The 12,602-nt window shown below is 39.3% G+C and overlaps 2 protein-coding genes across 5 annotated transcripts in view; both read left to right on the forward strand.

The window, feature by feature from the left end:
• Window positions 1–4,492, forward strand: part of tacc1 (transforming, acidic coiled-coil containing protein 1) — a 28,905-nt gene extending 24,413 nt beyond the window's left edge. For all 4 annotated transcript variants that reach the window (XM_069158278.1, XM_069158270.1, XM_069158252.1 and 1 more), the window contains 6 exons: window positions 12–88; window positions 204–247; window positions 1,241–1,404; window positions 1,502–1,608; window positions 1,728–1,848; window positions 2,705–4,492. In XM_069158278.1, the coding sequence (XP_069014379.1) occupies window positions 12–88; window positions 204–247; window positions 1,241–1,404; window positions 1,502–1,608; window positions 1,728–1,848; window positions 2,705–2,770 (579 nt within the window). In that variant the 3' untranslated portion in view covers window positions 2,771–4,492. The remainder of the gene's footprint in view (window positions 1–11; window positions 89–203; window positions 248–1,240; window positions 1,405–1,501; window positions 1,609–1,727; window positions 1,849–2,704) is intronic.
• A 2,814-nt stretch (window positions 4,493–7,306) lies between these two features.
• Window positions 7,307–12,602, forward strand: part of loxl2a (lysyl oxidase-like 2a) — a 32,561-nt gene continuing 27,265 nt past the window's right edge. The window contains exons 1-2 of the mRNA XM_069158329.1: window positions 7,307–7,421; window positions 10,352–10,666. Coding sequence (XP_069014430.1) covers window positions 10,384–10,666 — 283 coding nt within the window. The 5' untranslated portion in view covers window positions 7,307–7,421; window positions 10,352–10,383. The remainder of the gene's footprint in view (window positions 7,422–10,351; window positions 10,667–12,602) is intronic.

A 12,602-nucleotide genomic window follows, 5' to 3' on the forward strand; every position in this document is an offset into this window, starting at 1 on the left:
TTTCTGAACAGATTATCACTAAAGAGATTGAGGTCAGTGAGTGGAAGAGAAAATATGAGGAGAGCAGAGCGGAGGTAATGGAGATGAGGTAGGAAGCTTTTTGTGTCTCCGGGACAAAATATTACAGCACATTTACAGAAAAATATGAATGATTTAGTGAAACAGAGTTGACAGCGGACTGCTTTCTATTCTTATCTTGACAGGAAAATAGTTGCAGAATATGAGAAAACGGTTGCACAGATGATTGGTAAGTTGCTGCCACCTCTTGGTGGTTCATTCCACATGTTTTTTTTGTGTTTGTTTTTTTTTAACAGCTCCTCATGGCTCCACAATTATAAGTACTGACTGTTTATTTCATACCTGCTCCCACAAGTCTGTAACTGCTTCAGGGATACATTACGTTAAAAAATACATACTTACTTGTAATGAGAGTCTTAAGTCAGAATATTGTGTTTGCGCTGTTTCAGCACGTTGGATTTAAATTTAACAATGAGGTGTCAGCGCTCACCTTTATACATATACAGTGTTTACTTATTATTATGGATAATTTTATCAGAGCAAAAACAGTCGTTGGAACAGGTTTTTCTTTAACTTCAATATTGCCATCATATTTATTGTTTGGGTGGATTTATTTGTAGTCAGTAACTGAAGTCTTTGGCTCAAAAGCACCAACAGACTCTCTGTATCCTCCTGTACAATGCTGTACCAGGCCTGTGCTACCAGCAGCTTCACCTTTTACTTGTTTTTGTGACCTTTTTCCTGCACTCTGGTCTCTGGAAGTTAAACACATGATTAATTGTACTGAGGTCAAGTCCCTGACTTTAGTCAGTCAAGCCCATTACACTGTGTAGTCATTAAACCCTGTTGTTTGTTTGTTTCGGCTCACTTTTCTGCTGCAAATTGTCCTAAAACTGCGGGGGCCACCGGTAACTGTACAAACAGCTCAGAGTCTCACACTGAGTCTGGACTGATCTCACAGTTATTGGTTTATTTTAAACACAGTGTGCTTGAAGAAGTCTAGAGCCAGTACAATAAAAACACAATATTGCCCTAACGCTGTGAGGTAATGCCAATACAAGTGTGGTAATGTACACTGATACGTTGTTGAAATTGTTTTACTTCATTTTGGGAATTACATGCATACATCTCGAGCTCCATTTGGCTGTTTTGTCTCACAGCAATCTTTAAGGTGTAGTTTTCCTTTAGCTCTTCTCTCACCCTTTGACTTGTGTGTTAACAGAGGATGATCAGCAGCAGAAGAGCTTGTCCTGTAGTAAGTCAGTCAGGCAGCTGACCGCAGAGCGGGATCAGGCCATGGCTGACCTCAACTCAGTGGAGCGTTCCTTCGCTGATCTCTTCAGGAGGTATGAGAACATGAAGGGAGTCCTGGAAGGCTTCAAGAAGGTCGGTAGAGTATCAGTATGAATCTTATGAGATGCTGTGTACACCGTCCTCATAAAAAAGCCAGTGCATTACATATGTTTGACATGTATCTCCCCAGAATGAGGAGGTGCTGAAGAAGTGCGCACAGGACTACCTGATGCGGATCAAACAGGAGGAGCAGCGATATCAAACCCTCAAAGTTCACGCTGAGGAGAAACTGGACAAGTAGGCGTCACTCTCTGCAAGTTGCAGTACCGGGATTCTGTCATTAGACAGTTTTTGCATTTAAACGCAAGACATAAATGCTCATTTTTGCAGTGTCCCCTTCACTTCCTTTCTAACAGGGCTAATGAGGATATAGCCCAAGTACGCTCCAAGTCCAACGCTGAGGGTGTCGCGCTAAATGCAAGTCTGAGAAAGGAGCAGATGAAGGTGGAGTCACTTGAAAGAGCAGTGCTTCAAAAGGTAGGGTCCCTGCAAATATGATTAGAATTGATCCAGTGTGTTTTAACTGTGTGAGGGAAAGGCAGTCTGTGCTAAAAAAAACAACAAAAAAAACTACTCTGGATAATTGAGGTTGAAGACCTTTTACTCAGTGTGAAGTTGTCGGTTTGTGCATTAGCTTTCCATCTGGCCTGAAAAGATGTGTTCAACGAGGCATGTTTCAAAATCAGTGTATCGCTGTTAAATGAATTGTGCTGTGTGGGAATTATTACTGGAAGCAAATCAGACCACATTCAGACTATTTGTGTTTTTATTTCACACCAGTGGTAAGATTGCAGCACTGTTTATTTCCCGAGGCTAAGAGCTTCCACCTACTCACACAAAAACCTATTGTTTTCTGTTGCTTCTCAGTGTCTTTGTTTTGTTTGATTTTGTCTATACAATAGTCAATGTGATACATGTGTTTTCTTGTCAGATTTTTACTTATTGTGCCAAAAACAAAATACAATTTTATTTTGTTTTTCTTTTCCTGTTTTGCAGTTAAATAACACAGATTCATGTCGGTGTTTGATTACAGTGATTTAGTGATTCCTATAGTGCTTCGTTTACAGTGATTTCACAGCCTTTGTTACTTTGAGACATTCAATACTTCCAGGCTTGAAAACAGTTGTATAAATGCACATCTGCCAAAACACTAGCATGTAACTAAATAATAGGGGGCAGTGTTTCATTTACCAAAACCAGAATCTGGTTGAAATGAAGAAAAACTATAAACAGCTGTTACGAACCCTTATGAACCGTTGAAGAAGACAATAGATCATAAGTTTATATCCTTGTGTTTCTGTTTATGCATGTCAGCATTACCTCTCTTTTACAGAATCAGGAGATCGAGGAGCTCACTAAGATCTGTGACGAACTCATCGCCAAACTGGGAACAGAATAAAAGGCCCTTGATCAACCTCTGTGGCACATGATCCCACTTTAACACATGAGCTCCTTTCAGATTAAACACCAGACTTTCTTACAGCAGCATGTGATGTAAATCCTGTACATGATCGCACCACCTCAACCTTTTCAACATATGGTTGTTGTTTGTTCTTTAAATATACAACTGTATATTATTGAAATACATTATCATCACACTTGCTCATTTTCTCCTTTCAGGCTGAAATATAAAACCAGAACAATAATTGTTCGGTGTGTTAATCATGTCATGGCAACTGAAAAGGCACAAAATTATCATTAAGTGTTTTTTTATTTGTTTGTTTGTTTTTTACCATTTTGAAGTGGCGCCATGATTTAACAATCTTTAGTTAAGGATTTACATTAAAGGACCATTTTATGGTTCAAATATTCATCCATTTTTAAGATTTGTTTTTCTTATTTTTAGAAATTAGTATGCATTAAAAAAAAAGTATTTGTTTTCTGAGAAATAATTTCCATTACGACTTTATAAAGCATGTGTGCACAAGCTAAGGGAAAGATGATATGGACAGACAGTACAGACATTTTTTTACCACTGCACATTTACACTGAAATTAACTGACTTAATGATTCAGAAGTCTGCAGAAAAGACAAATCTCTCTATTGAGTGCCTAAACCAAACATAGTCTGTGTTCGTTTTCTAGCTGGCATTTCTTTTGTGGTTCAGGCAGTTTAGTTTAGATTTATTAAGTTGCCTTTGAGTTGCCTTTGAGTTTGTCTTTCTTTTTTCACAGAGTGACAGATAAAATGTATCCTCACTTATGCAAAGTTTGAAGTTAAACAACAGAGTTTTGACATTATGTAAAATAAATCACAGGAATTGAATATAAAGAGCACTTAAGATGAATCAAATCGTATATTTAGTTTTGTAAATGATTTTTAATTTGATGAGACTTTAAGTGATGGGTGATGATGAAAGTTTGAGGCAGTAAAAACCTAACTTGTATTACACTGCAATATTCAACTATGTGCCATGTTAAATTTTCTATCACTCTGTGTGAGTGTGGAAAAGTCACCAGATGCTACGTATGTAAATATCTTTGTATTTGTATTTTTTCTGTGAGCCCAGATGTTGCTGGTGTGCCTTTATTTTGTCTATTTTGTAAAGAAAAAAAAAGTAAAATTTTTGTCCTCATGCTGTTTCAAAACTCTGTTGCCAAAGTGTACTGTACACAGTATATTTGTTGTATGATCAAAATATTCTGAAGTAGTTATGATGGGTTTGCAGTTTTAATGCTTTACCTGCAGTGATAGATCAATAAGGCCTGTGTTTTAGGGAGTGGAGGTTCATTACTTAATTATATCTGCTCTGCCAACATCAACATTTTCTGGACTGATTGAACTTGAAGGAGCACACAAGTGCATATGCACTCAGATATGCATAAAAGACTTTTGTATGGAAATCTTCTCTTACTTCAGCACAATCATTTCAGCATAATCATTTGCCAAATATCAGCGTAAAATGACTTGTGTGTTTGACTCCATGTCCTGTTGTGGTGATGTTAAATTTGCTGAAAGGTGCTTTTCAAAGCAAATCCATTGTTATAGTATAAAATGTATGCTTTTTATACTTTATGAAAAAAAACATTCAAAATTTTGTTGCTTATATTTGTAAAATTTTAATCAGATTGTATGTTAACTGCTATATTTTGTGCATTCCTGAATAAATTGTTAAGATTTATTATTGTGCTGCTTCCCATCTTTGCCATAATCATTTAAACTGTGTACTTAACAAATCCGAAACAAACAATATATCATTGCAGCAATGAACTCTTGATAACAGAGAAAATCTTGGCTATTGTTCTGTCCTCAAGAGCCAAATTTCTTCTCTGTTTTCTTGCACCCAATTTACGTTTACGTTTTACAAGTGTGAAAATATCAGTAAATTTTGGGAGTCAAGAGGCCACAGTTTCACAAAGTAGTAAGATTTGCCTGTAGATGCACTACAGATGTATTTCTCATGGTGAAACAATGTATATGTTACTATTAACTGTATGTGGGGTTAGAAGAAGATTTTGTGTCACAAGTTGTGTTCATCTTTGTTGTTCGGTTCTTACGTTTTCTGCAAAAGAACCAACAGACGGAGAAAAGAGGAAGGCCTCAGAATTTGTGATTTAAAAAAAAAAAATGTTTAACTTGCCCTCTGCAGCTTCTGGTTATTGCTCTTTAATTGCAAAGAAGACTTACATTTTGTGTTGGTCAAATGTTTAGAGAATATTTGTGATGATATGTAGGATTTATTTTAAAATTTGTTTGAAATTGTATCTATTTAAGCTGCCATGTCCCAGCGTCTTCAGTTATTGCACCTTGTCTCCACATGGTGGTGTCCTTGAACACCACAGCACAGTGTTCCCCTGATAGCCTAAAGGTTAAAGCCCATACTACATAACTGTTATGTTCCAGCTGAGAACCTGGGTAGCATGTTATTCTCCTCTCTCTTCCCTGGTCACCTCTACCTCCACACAGAAATAATAGTAACTCAACTAAATACTAAAAGAACCCTACTGTACTAGAAACCCAGAGCCAGCTCTAAGGCAGTCCAAAGAACAGCTTGTTCTCATGGCTTTGTCCTTTCATAGCCTCGTAGTCAACATTATTCTCAGGTGGACAGAACAAAATGTGTTTACCAGGGTAAACCAAAAAAGAGAAGTATTTTTTTCCCCTCAGTTTTACATAACTTTGTGAGAACAGTTGTTGCTGTTTTATCACCTTGTCGTGTTGGACACAATGTGTGGATTGTCAGAGCTTCACTGACTGTGTTTTTCTGGCAATGCTTTTGTGTGGTTGACAATCAATCCATATGAACCGAGGCAGAAACAAAACAATAAAAGCAGCAGCTAAAAGTTGTTGGGTGTTGATTCTCAGTGGAATCGAGTGTCATTTAATTGAACAAATCCAAATGGCGTATTAATCAAACTTTTAAGATACTTCAATGGATTTTATTAACACCCATTGAAGCCCACAAATCTCACTTGTTGAGCTGAATTTGAACCATCAACAGCAAACTGGGAGGAAATTGAGGGCCAGTTTTTTGTGTTTTAACTAAATTAGTCCTAAACTTGGCAAAAAGAGTAACTTAAAATGATCTGAAAAAAAGAGGGAAGCTAAAAAATAAATTAAAAAAAAACTCCAGGGAAAGACGATAATTTATGAATACAAACTTCTGAATACACAGATCCATGTCCAACGTTGTTTAGAGTGCTTTAAAAGCAACTGTATTTAGAAACTACCTCGAGGGAATAACAGCAACAATCAATTGCAAGCAGTGATGTACGGGCCCTCGCACTCCCGCGTGCCGCCTCCCCGAAGCCATCTCTCTGACGTGCAGCGCACGAGGGACCGCATATCCCCGCTTCTCGCAAAACAGGTATATAATGTATGGTCTCACGCCGGATGTCACTTTTCATGAGGTTTCAAGCATCTGTTGACCTTAAACATCAACTTCCTGTGTCACAGCGAGACATTAAACTTTGCCGCACCGTCACGGCGACGCCCATTGACAAAGTCGAACGAATGTCTCAATATATCATCAACTACATGTTTAGGTTATTGTGACCCGCCTTTACGTTCATGGGATCAACCAGCTCGACGTAGAATGTGAAAGTATGAAAAGTGTAATTTCCAGTGGCCAACAGTGACAATGACTATGAGCGAATATTACCCCACAGGGGTCTTCAGGCTGTTATTCATACCTGTGATGTTTGGAGAAGGTTGGTCCATGTACATAAGATTTAAAGCAACTCCTAGTTTCATGGGGAGACGCTCAAAATGGCCGCCTCTTACGGGCACACGCATCGACGAAAACGAATTATTTTAAGAAGATTTAATCCCAAACATGTTATCTATCCATAGAACCTAAATTCAAGTCGGTGCGACAAAATCCCTAGGAGGAGTTCGACAAAGTGCAATGTGTCAGAATCGCCCAAAATGGCGACTAAATTCAAAATGGTGGACTTCCTGTCGAGTTGACGTAATGGTCCAATGTAACTTTTTTGTGCGTCTTGGTGTGATACACCTGTCCACCGGATTTCGTGAATTTAGGTAAATGTGGCCGCCGGGGCATCTCTTTAGGGGGCGCTCTCGAGCCATTTGGCCGCGCCCACTCGCGACTCCACTAGAATACGAAATTTTTCGCGGAGACATATGTGTATCCACTTTCATGAGATTTTGAATATGATAAAGCCTCCAAAAAGGCAAATCACTAAGAATACTAAGAATAATAATAAGAAAAACAATAGGGCTTTCGCACCGGTGCTCGGTGCTCGGGCCCTAATTAAACACAAGAAACTGTTTCCACGTCAAATTACCAGTCAGGGGCGTTGTAGGATGTCAAGCTCTTCCTATAGCGTCATCAGTGTGATTTTGTAACCCTGGTGATTGGCTCCGAGGGGGCGGGTTCAGGATGCTGAGACCGCCTCTGATTGGCTTCTGCGTGTGGTGAGAAGTGGGACGGGAGCGCGCTGCCAGCTGTGAGGATAGCCCACCAAGCAGCCGGGAGAGTACTAAAGGGACAAAGAGCCGCTGCTTCACATATCATCCTCTCCAACAGGTTGGAAACGTCAGAGCCTGGGTCTTGAAAAAGGTGTGCAGTCCGTTTTTCGCCTGTCAAAGTAAGTCCTTTCACTTTTTAGACACCTCTGGCTGTCCGACTGCTGACTGGATGTTGCTTCGCACGTGCATGAATGTGTAAAACTGTGACATTTTCTTTACGTGCCTTGTATGTACGACTTTACATTAAGCTACATTCACTTTTTGCTTTTTAATATTCATTTTATTTTATTTTATTTCATATCCAATATTTGTTTCTGTTTTAGTGTCACCAAAGTCCACCAGAACATGTTGTACCATTAGCATAAAACGCATAGGCTCCCATTATTGGCTAATTTTGGTGTTGACAGTGGACTAACTTCTTGAAGAAGCTGCAGGTTTTTCTGACTTTCTAAACTTCCATAAGTTCTTTCTTCTTTGTACACTCACAGGGAATATTTGGATCTGTGTTGTCCAGGGCTTAACAGTCACTAGATGGCTGATTTGTCCTTTTCACTAATGCACAACACACAAAACACAAGAGCCATAGCTTTGACTGAGAAAGCAATGAAATAAGCAGCCTATGTGGGATTTTCCAGTTGACTTGACAATGCTTGGCAATTCCTTTCATTGGCAAGCAGCTTTACCGTTTTTGCCTTATTGTTCCTACTGTATGTGACTCATTCTTGTTCAATGTTTTGTTCTCAACCACTTGCAATGTTTCTACATGTACATCTTTGCTGAACATTGTACACACTCTTCTGAAGGACATGGGTGTCTCTCCTTGTTCTGTAAACAGTATTATCTAAAAATATATTTTTTTAAATTAAGAAGCGTAACTTTTCTTTTATATTAAAGTTGCAATATGTCTTGTAATAACACTTTGCACCTGAAGAGAAGTCAGTGAGTCGCTGTGGCGTCCAGGCAGTCTGCCCTCAGTCCGTCAGTACTGCACTTTGATCAAATTGTGCATTTAATAGTTCTGTTGCTAATTAAAGATATTGATTGTCAATTTTATGCAGCAAACAAACAGGGCAACAACCTTGTTTGGACAATTCATAAAATGGATCTTTAGCAGAGTTAATGACAACACAAATGGGACCAACAAACACTTAAAATGTCGTCGATATATGGTTCTGTTGTGCAACTCTTGCAACTATGATCTTGCTAAAAACAGAGATAAGTTATAATGTAAACTATAGGCTGAAATGATCACAATTTGTTGAAATTGTGATCATTTCAGCCTGTAGTTTCAATTTGTTGAAATTGTGATCATTTCAGCTTATAGTTTACGTTATAACTTATCTCTGTTTTTAGCAAGATTATAGTTGCAAGAGTTGCACAACAGAACCATATATCGACGACATTTTAAGTGTTTGTTGGTCCCATAAAATTGACACAGTTCGGTGGATCACTAGATGACGAGCTAATTGAGCAAGCCAAATACAACTATTCTAGCTGTTATAAATCGATGGTCAACAAACAGCTGCTGTCAGTAATGTTATGCAATGTTATAATGTTATCTATCTTTATAATCTATCTTTCCATAGCCAACGTTGGCATTAATAGTTGTGTCCAGCCTCGTGTAAACATTGTGAGATCAGCATTAAACTTTATTCCTTTACTCACTAAAAGGTGTCTTCAGCAGCTTAAAGTAATGCCAATGCTAACTCTGGTTTTACCAAGTTTCAGCCATTGTTGTTGTTTTGTTTTTTTGGTTATATTCATCATAACAAGAGGATTTTTATTTTATTATTTTATCTTTTATTTTATTTTTATTTCTAATCCCTCTCATGTCGGACTGAGGGCAGACTGGGCGTACACTGACTCACCATCACCTCTTGTGGTGTGGGGTGATATCACATGATAGGACAGGCCAGGAGTTGCTGGTAACTTCAACTTCAGTAGACATCCGTGTAACAATTAAAAACATCAACACTGTTATTCCTAAACATTCTGTTGTTCATTTTTTTAACATTTTAAAAGAAAGATCTGACATATTGTACCTTTAAAGGTGCCTTGAGTGCTGACTGGAGTGATGTTTCTTTGCTCACAGCTGCTCAGAAGTGCACTCTCAAGTCTAATGGTCACAGTGCTAATGCTTCACTCACTGCGTTAAATTAACGTCTGTGACACACTGAATGTTAAAAAAACAAACAAATTAAAGTGTCTCCTGCTGAACTCTTTCCTTTCATGGAAAAATGAACCAGATGTTTTACTCTAAGTGAATTCCCACACAGTTTCGCAATTTATTGACCGTGTACTCCAACCCTAAGTTTGTTTGGCTGTTGCTATGACGTCAACACGGAAAGCACCCTTCCCCTCCCCCTCCACACACACACACACACACACACACACAACAGAGGATGTGGAGGTCCTCTTACTTTCACTGTCTTCCTTCCCTCCCTTGACTTCAGGAACATTCCTCCCTTGGGACTTTTGGTTGTACCGTTGACACTTTCATGGTATGCCATGAAATATTGAGGTGGAGTCAACTTTCTCCTTGAACCTCCTTGCCTCTAGGATCAGCAGATAATGAGCAGGGCTGCATTCTCCTGACAGGAGCCCACATTTGCTGTCCATTAGGCTGCCAGAAAGACAGTGAGAGGAATCCTTGTCTCAGCAATTCAACCCTCCTTCTTGACCAAACCTTCCCAAATTCTCCATTTCTCTCTCTTAGTGGCGGTCAAATGTATTTGCTGTTTGCTCAATATACTGTAAAACTCTGGCGAATCCTGTTACAATACTTGTGGTTGAAAAGAGGCTACTGAAGGGCCTTCGGGCGCCTGATATGATTGCCAAACCTTACTGTGCACGGTTTCATGCTGACACTCCTCACATTATCGACAACGCACCACAAATGACTGTCTGTCTCTGCCTGTCTTCAGATAACATTCAGCCTTCAATTTAACTCTTTGGAACTGGAAAAAGCTTTTAACCACTTTTACAAAAAATAAAAAAATGTTTTATACTGTTGATGCTAACGTTGTTTTGTCTTTGTATCTCCCTTTAGATCGCTCATCGTTTCCCCCATCATCCTGCATCATGTTGCGCCCAGTTGCTATTCACTGTCTCCTGTCCACCTTGCTGTGTATGTGGGTGATGTGCGGCGCCCAGTCAGACTCTGGCAAGCCTGTAATCCAGCTACGTCTAGCGGGGGAGAAGCGGAAACACTACGAGGGCCGGGTGGAAGTTCTCTACAATGGAGAGTGGGGGACAGTGTGCGATGATGACTTCTCCAGCTCTGCTGCCCAAGTGGTGTGCAGAGAGATTGGCTTCATGGATGCAGAATCCTGGTCACCCTCAGCCAAGTATGGAAAAGGAGAAGGTAAGAAAAGTAGCAATGAGTTTATGAGAAGTGTCTGTTGGGACCTCAACTCAGTATTAACTAATCAAAAACCTCTAAAGTCCAGCCTGAAATCATGTTATTCAGCTGTTTAGAAACTGAGGTGTGGGTTATAGGGTGTTAATTTGAGCAATCCATCAGGCGCCCAACCGCATACACATCTCTCCATGCACTTGTATGTTCCATGGAAATCCCTGAATGAGGTCCAGGTTTCCTCCTGTCTGACTGCTGATACCTTCAGGCACTGGTTTCCCCATCAAAGGAGGACTGAGACTCTCCAATCAGTTCAGAGCATGGAAGTGGGGAAAAGATGGAAACACTGGGCGTGTAAACCAGACACACGCAGATGTAATCTCACCTCGTTTTTCTTTCTGTCGTGCGAGATTTCCTCGATTACTGATGAGATTCCCAACTCCCTAAATGTGATAGCTGCTGGTGGTGAATGTATGTTGGTAGCTGTAAGGGAGCCTTGGGTCCCTTGTTAAAGACATGTTTTACCACTGGGTCAGCCACAGTTCCCAATTAACTTCTCAAAGCATTACAGTCATTGTGGAATTTTTTTAATCACAATTGTGAAGTTATGCACTCCATGCATATACTATTTTATGAGAAGCAATAAACAAGCAGTTTGACATACAGCATACGTTTATACTGGCTGTGCAAAAAAGCAACAGTATGCACTTCCTTTATGTAGTAGTTTATGTTTAGGGATTAGGTTAGACTGTCCTTCAAATGTTCAACAGAAAGTTGTGAAGTTCCATGTTTTCATTATTAGTTGGGGAAGAAGATAAATGTTGATATAACATTAGCAGAAAAAGCTGATTTTTGTCACAAAATGTAAAGTTGCACAGTATGAAATGAAACATTACCTTCCTAACATTTGTAGAAGGAGGAGTACAGTTCCTGCTTTCCTGGCAATCAGATTATAGGAGATTTAAGGGGGCTGAATGTGTGTGGATGGAAACTAGTTTTATCTGTGTTTTATAGTTGTTGATGGAGACACGTGGCTATAAAAGGGATTAAGAGGATTTTCCATTTCCCAATCAGGATGATTTATGCTCTGGTGAATTAAACCACCAAATGTTTTTAATTGAAGACATTACTATGTGACAAGTATAAGGACATCCGTTTTGGATGCAGAGGGTTTTTCCTGCAGGGATGTTAATCAGATCCCCAACTGCTGTTACACAACTATTATTTGCTATCTCAATGTGAAAAAAACTGAAAATGCAAAGGTTGGCCAGTGTTGGGCTACAAATTTCTCAATTACAAAATCCATTTTAGTCAGATCTCTTAAGGAGTTTGTTTGATTTGAATTTTGAATGTGGTTGCCAATAAAAGCTCAATTGTTGGCTCCATGTGGTTTGTGCTCTCTGCTCTTTTCAGTGGCTCGTTAAATCCCTGCAAGGCCTGCAAATGATAGTATTAATACAGCAATCCAGATTTATCACAACTGGCAATGCTGAGTACTTGTTTAGACAAAGGTGTACTGAGTACATGCCTTTTTTCAGCACCAGAAAACTTGGCCCTTATGACAAAAAGTTTCCAGAGGCTTTCTGCAAACTACGTGACCGTACAACATGCAGTCACTTTGTTGGTATGATCAAGATGTTCCTCAGCAACATGTTGAGACTGCCTGAATGATTAGCGGCCTTTTGGTAGTTTCCATGGCCACAGGTATGTGGTTTCCCTCACGGGTGACTCAGAACAGCCAGCTGGACAGCAGATGACTACATTTATTGGCCAGGTTATGATAGAACCCAAACACATCTCCAAGTGAGTAGGTTTACTGTCTCTGTGACGAGACTTCAGTGGAAATGCTGAATATGTCAAAAGGGTGTGACTCACAGCTTTAGCTATCAAAGTATGATGTTTGGGCCAATATTTTATTTTTATTATTTAGATGAAGTAATCCCTT

Source organism: Embiotoca jacksoni, unplaced genomic scaffold, assembly GCF_022577435.1.
Source record: "Embiotoca jacksoni isolate LCO1_2020_lvr unplaced genomic scaffold, fEmbJac1.0.p SCAF_1, whole genome shotgun sequence".
Lineage (NCBI taxonomy): Eukaryota > Metazoa > Chordata > Actinopteri > Embiotocidae > Embiotoca > Embiotoca jacksoni.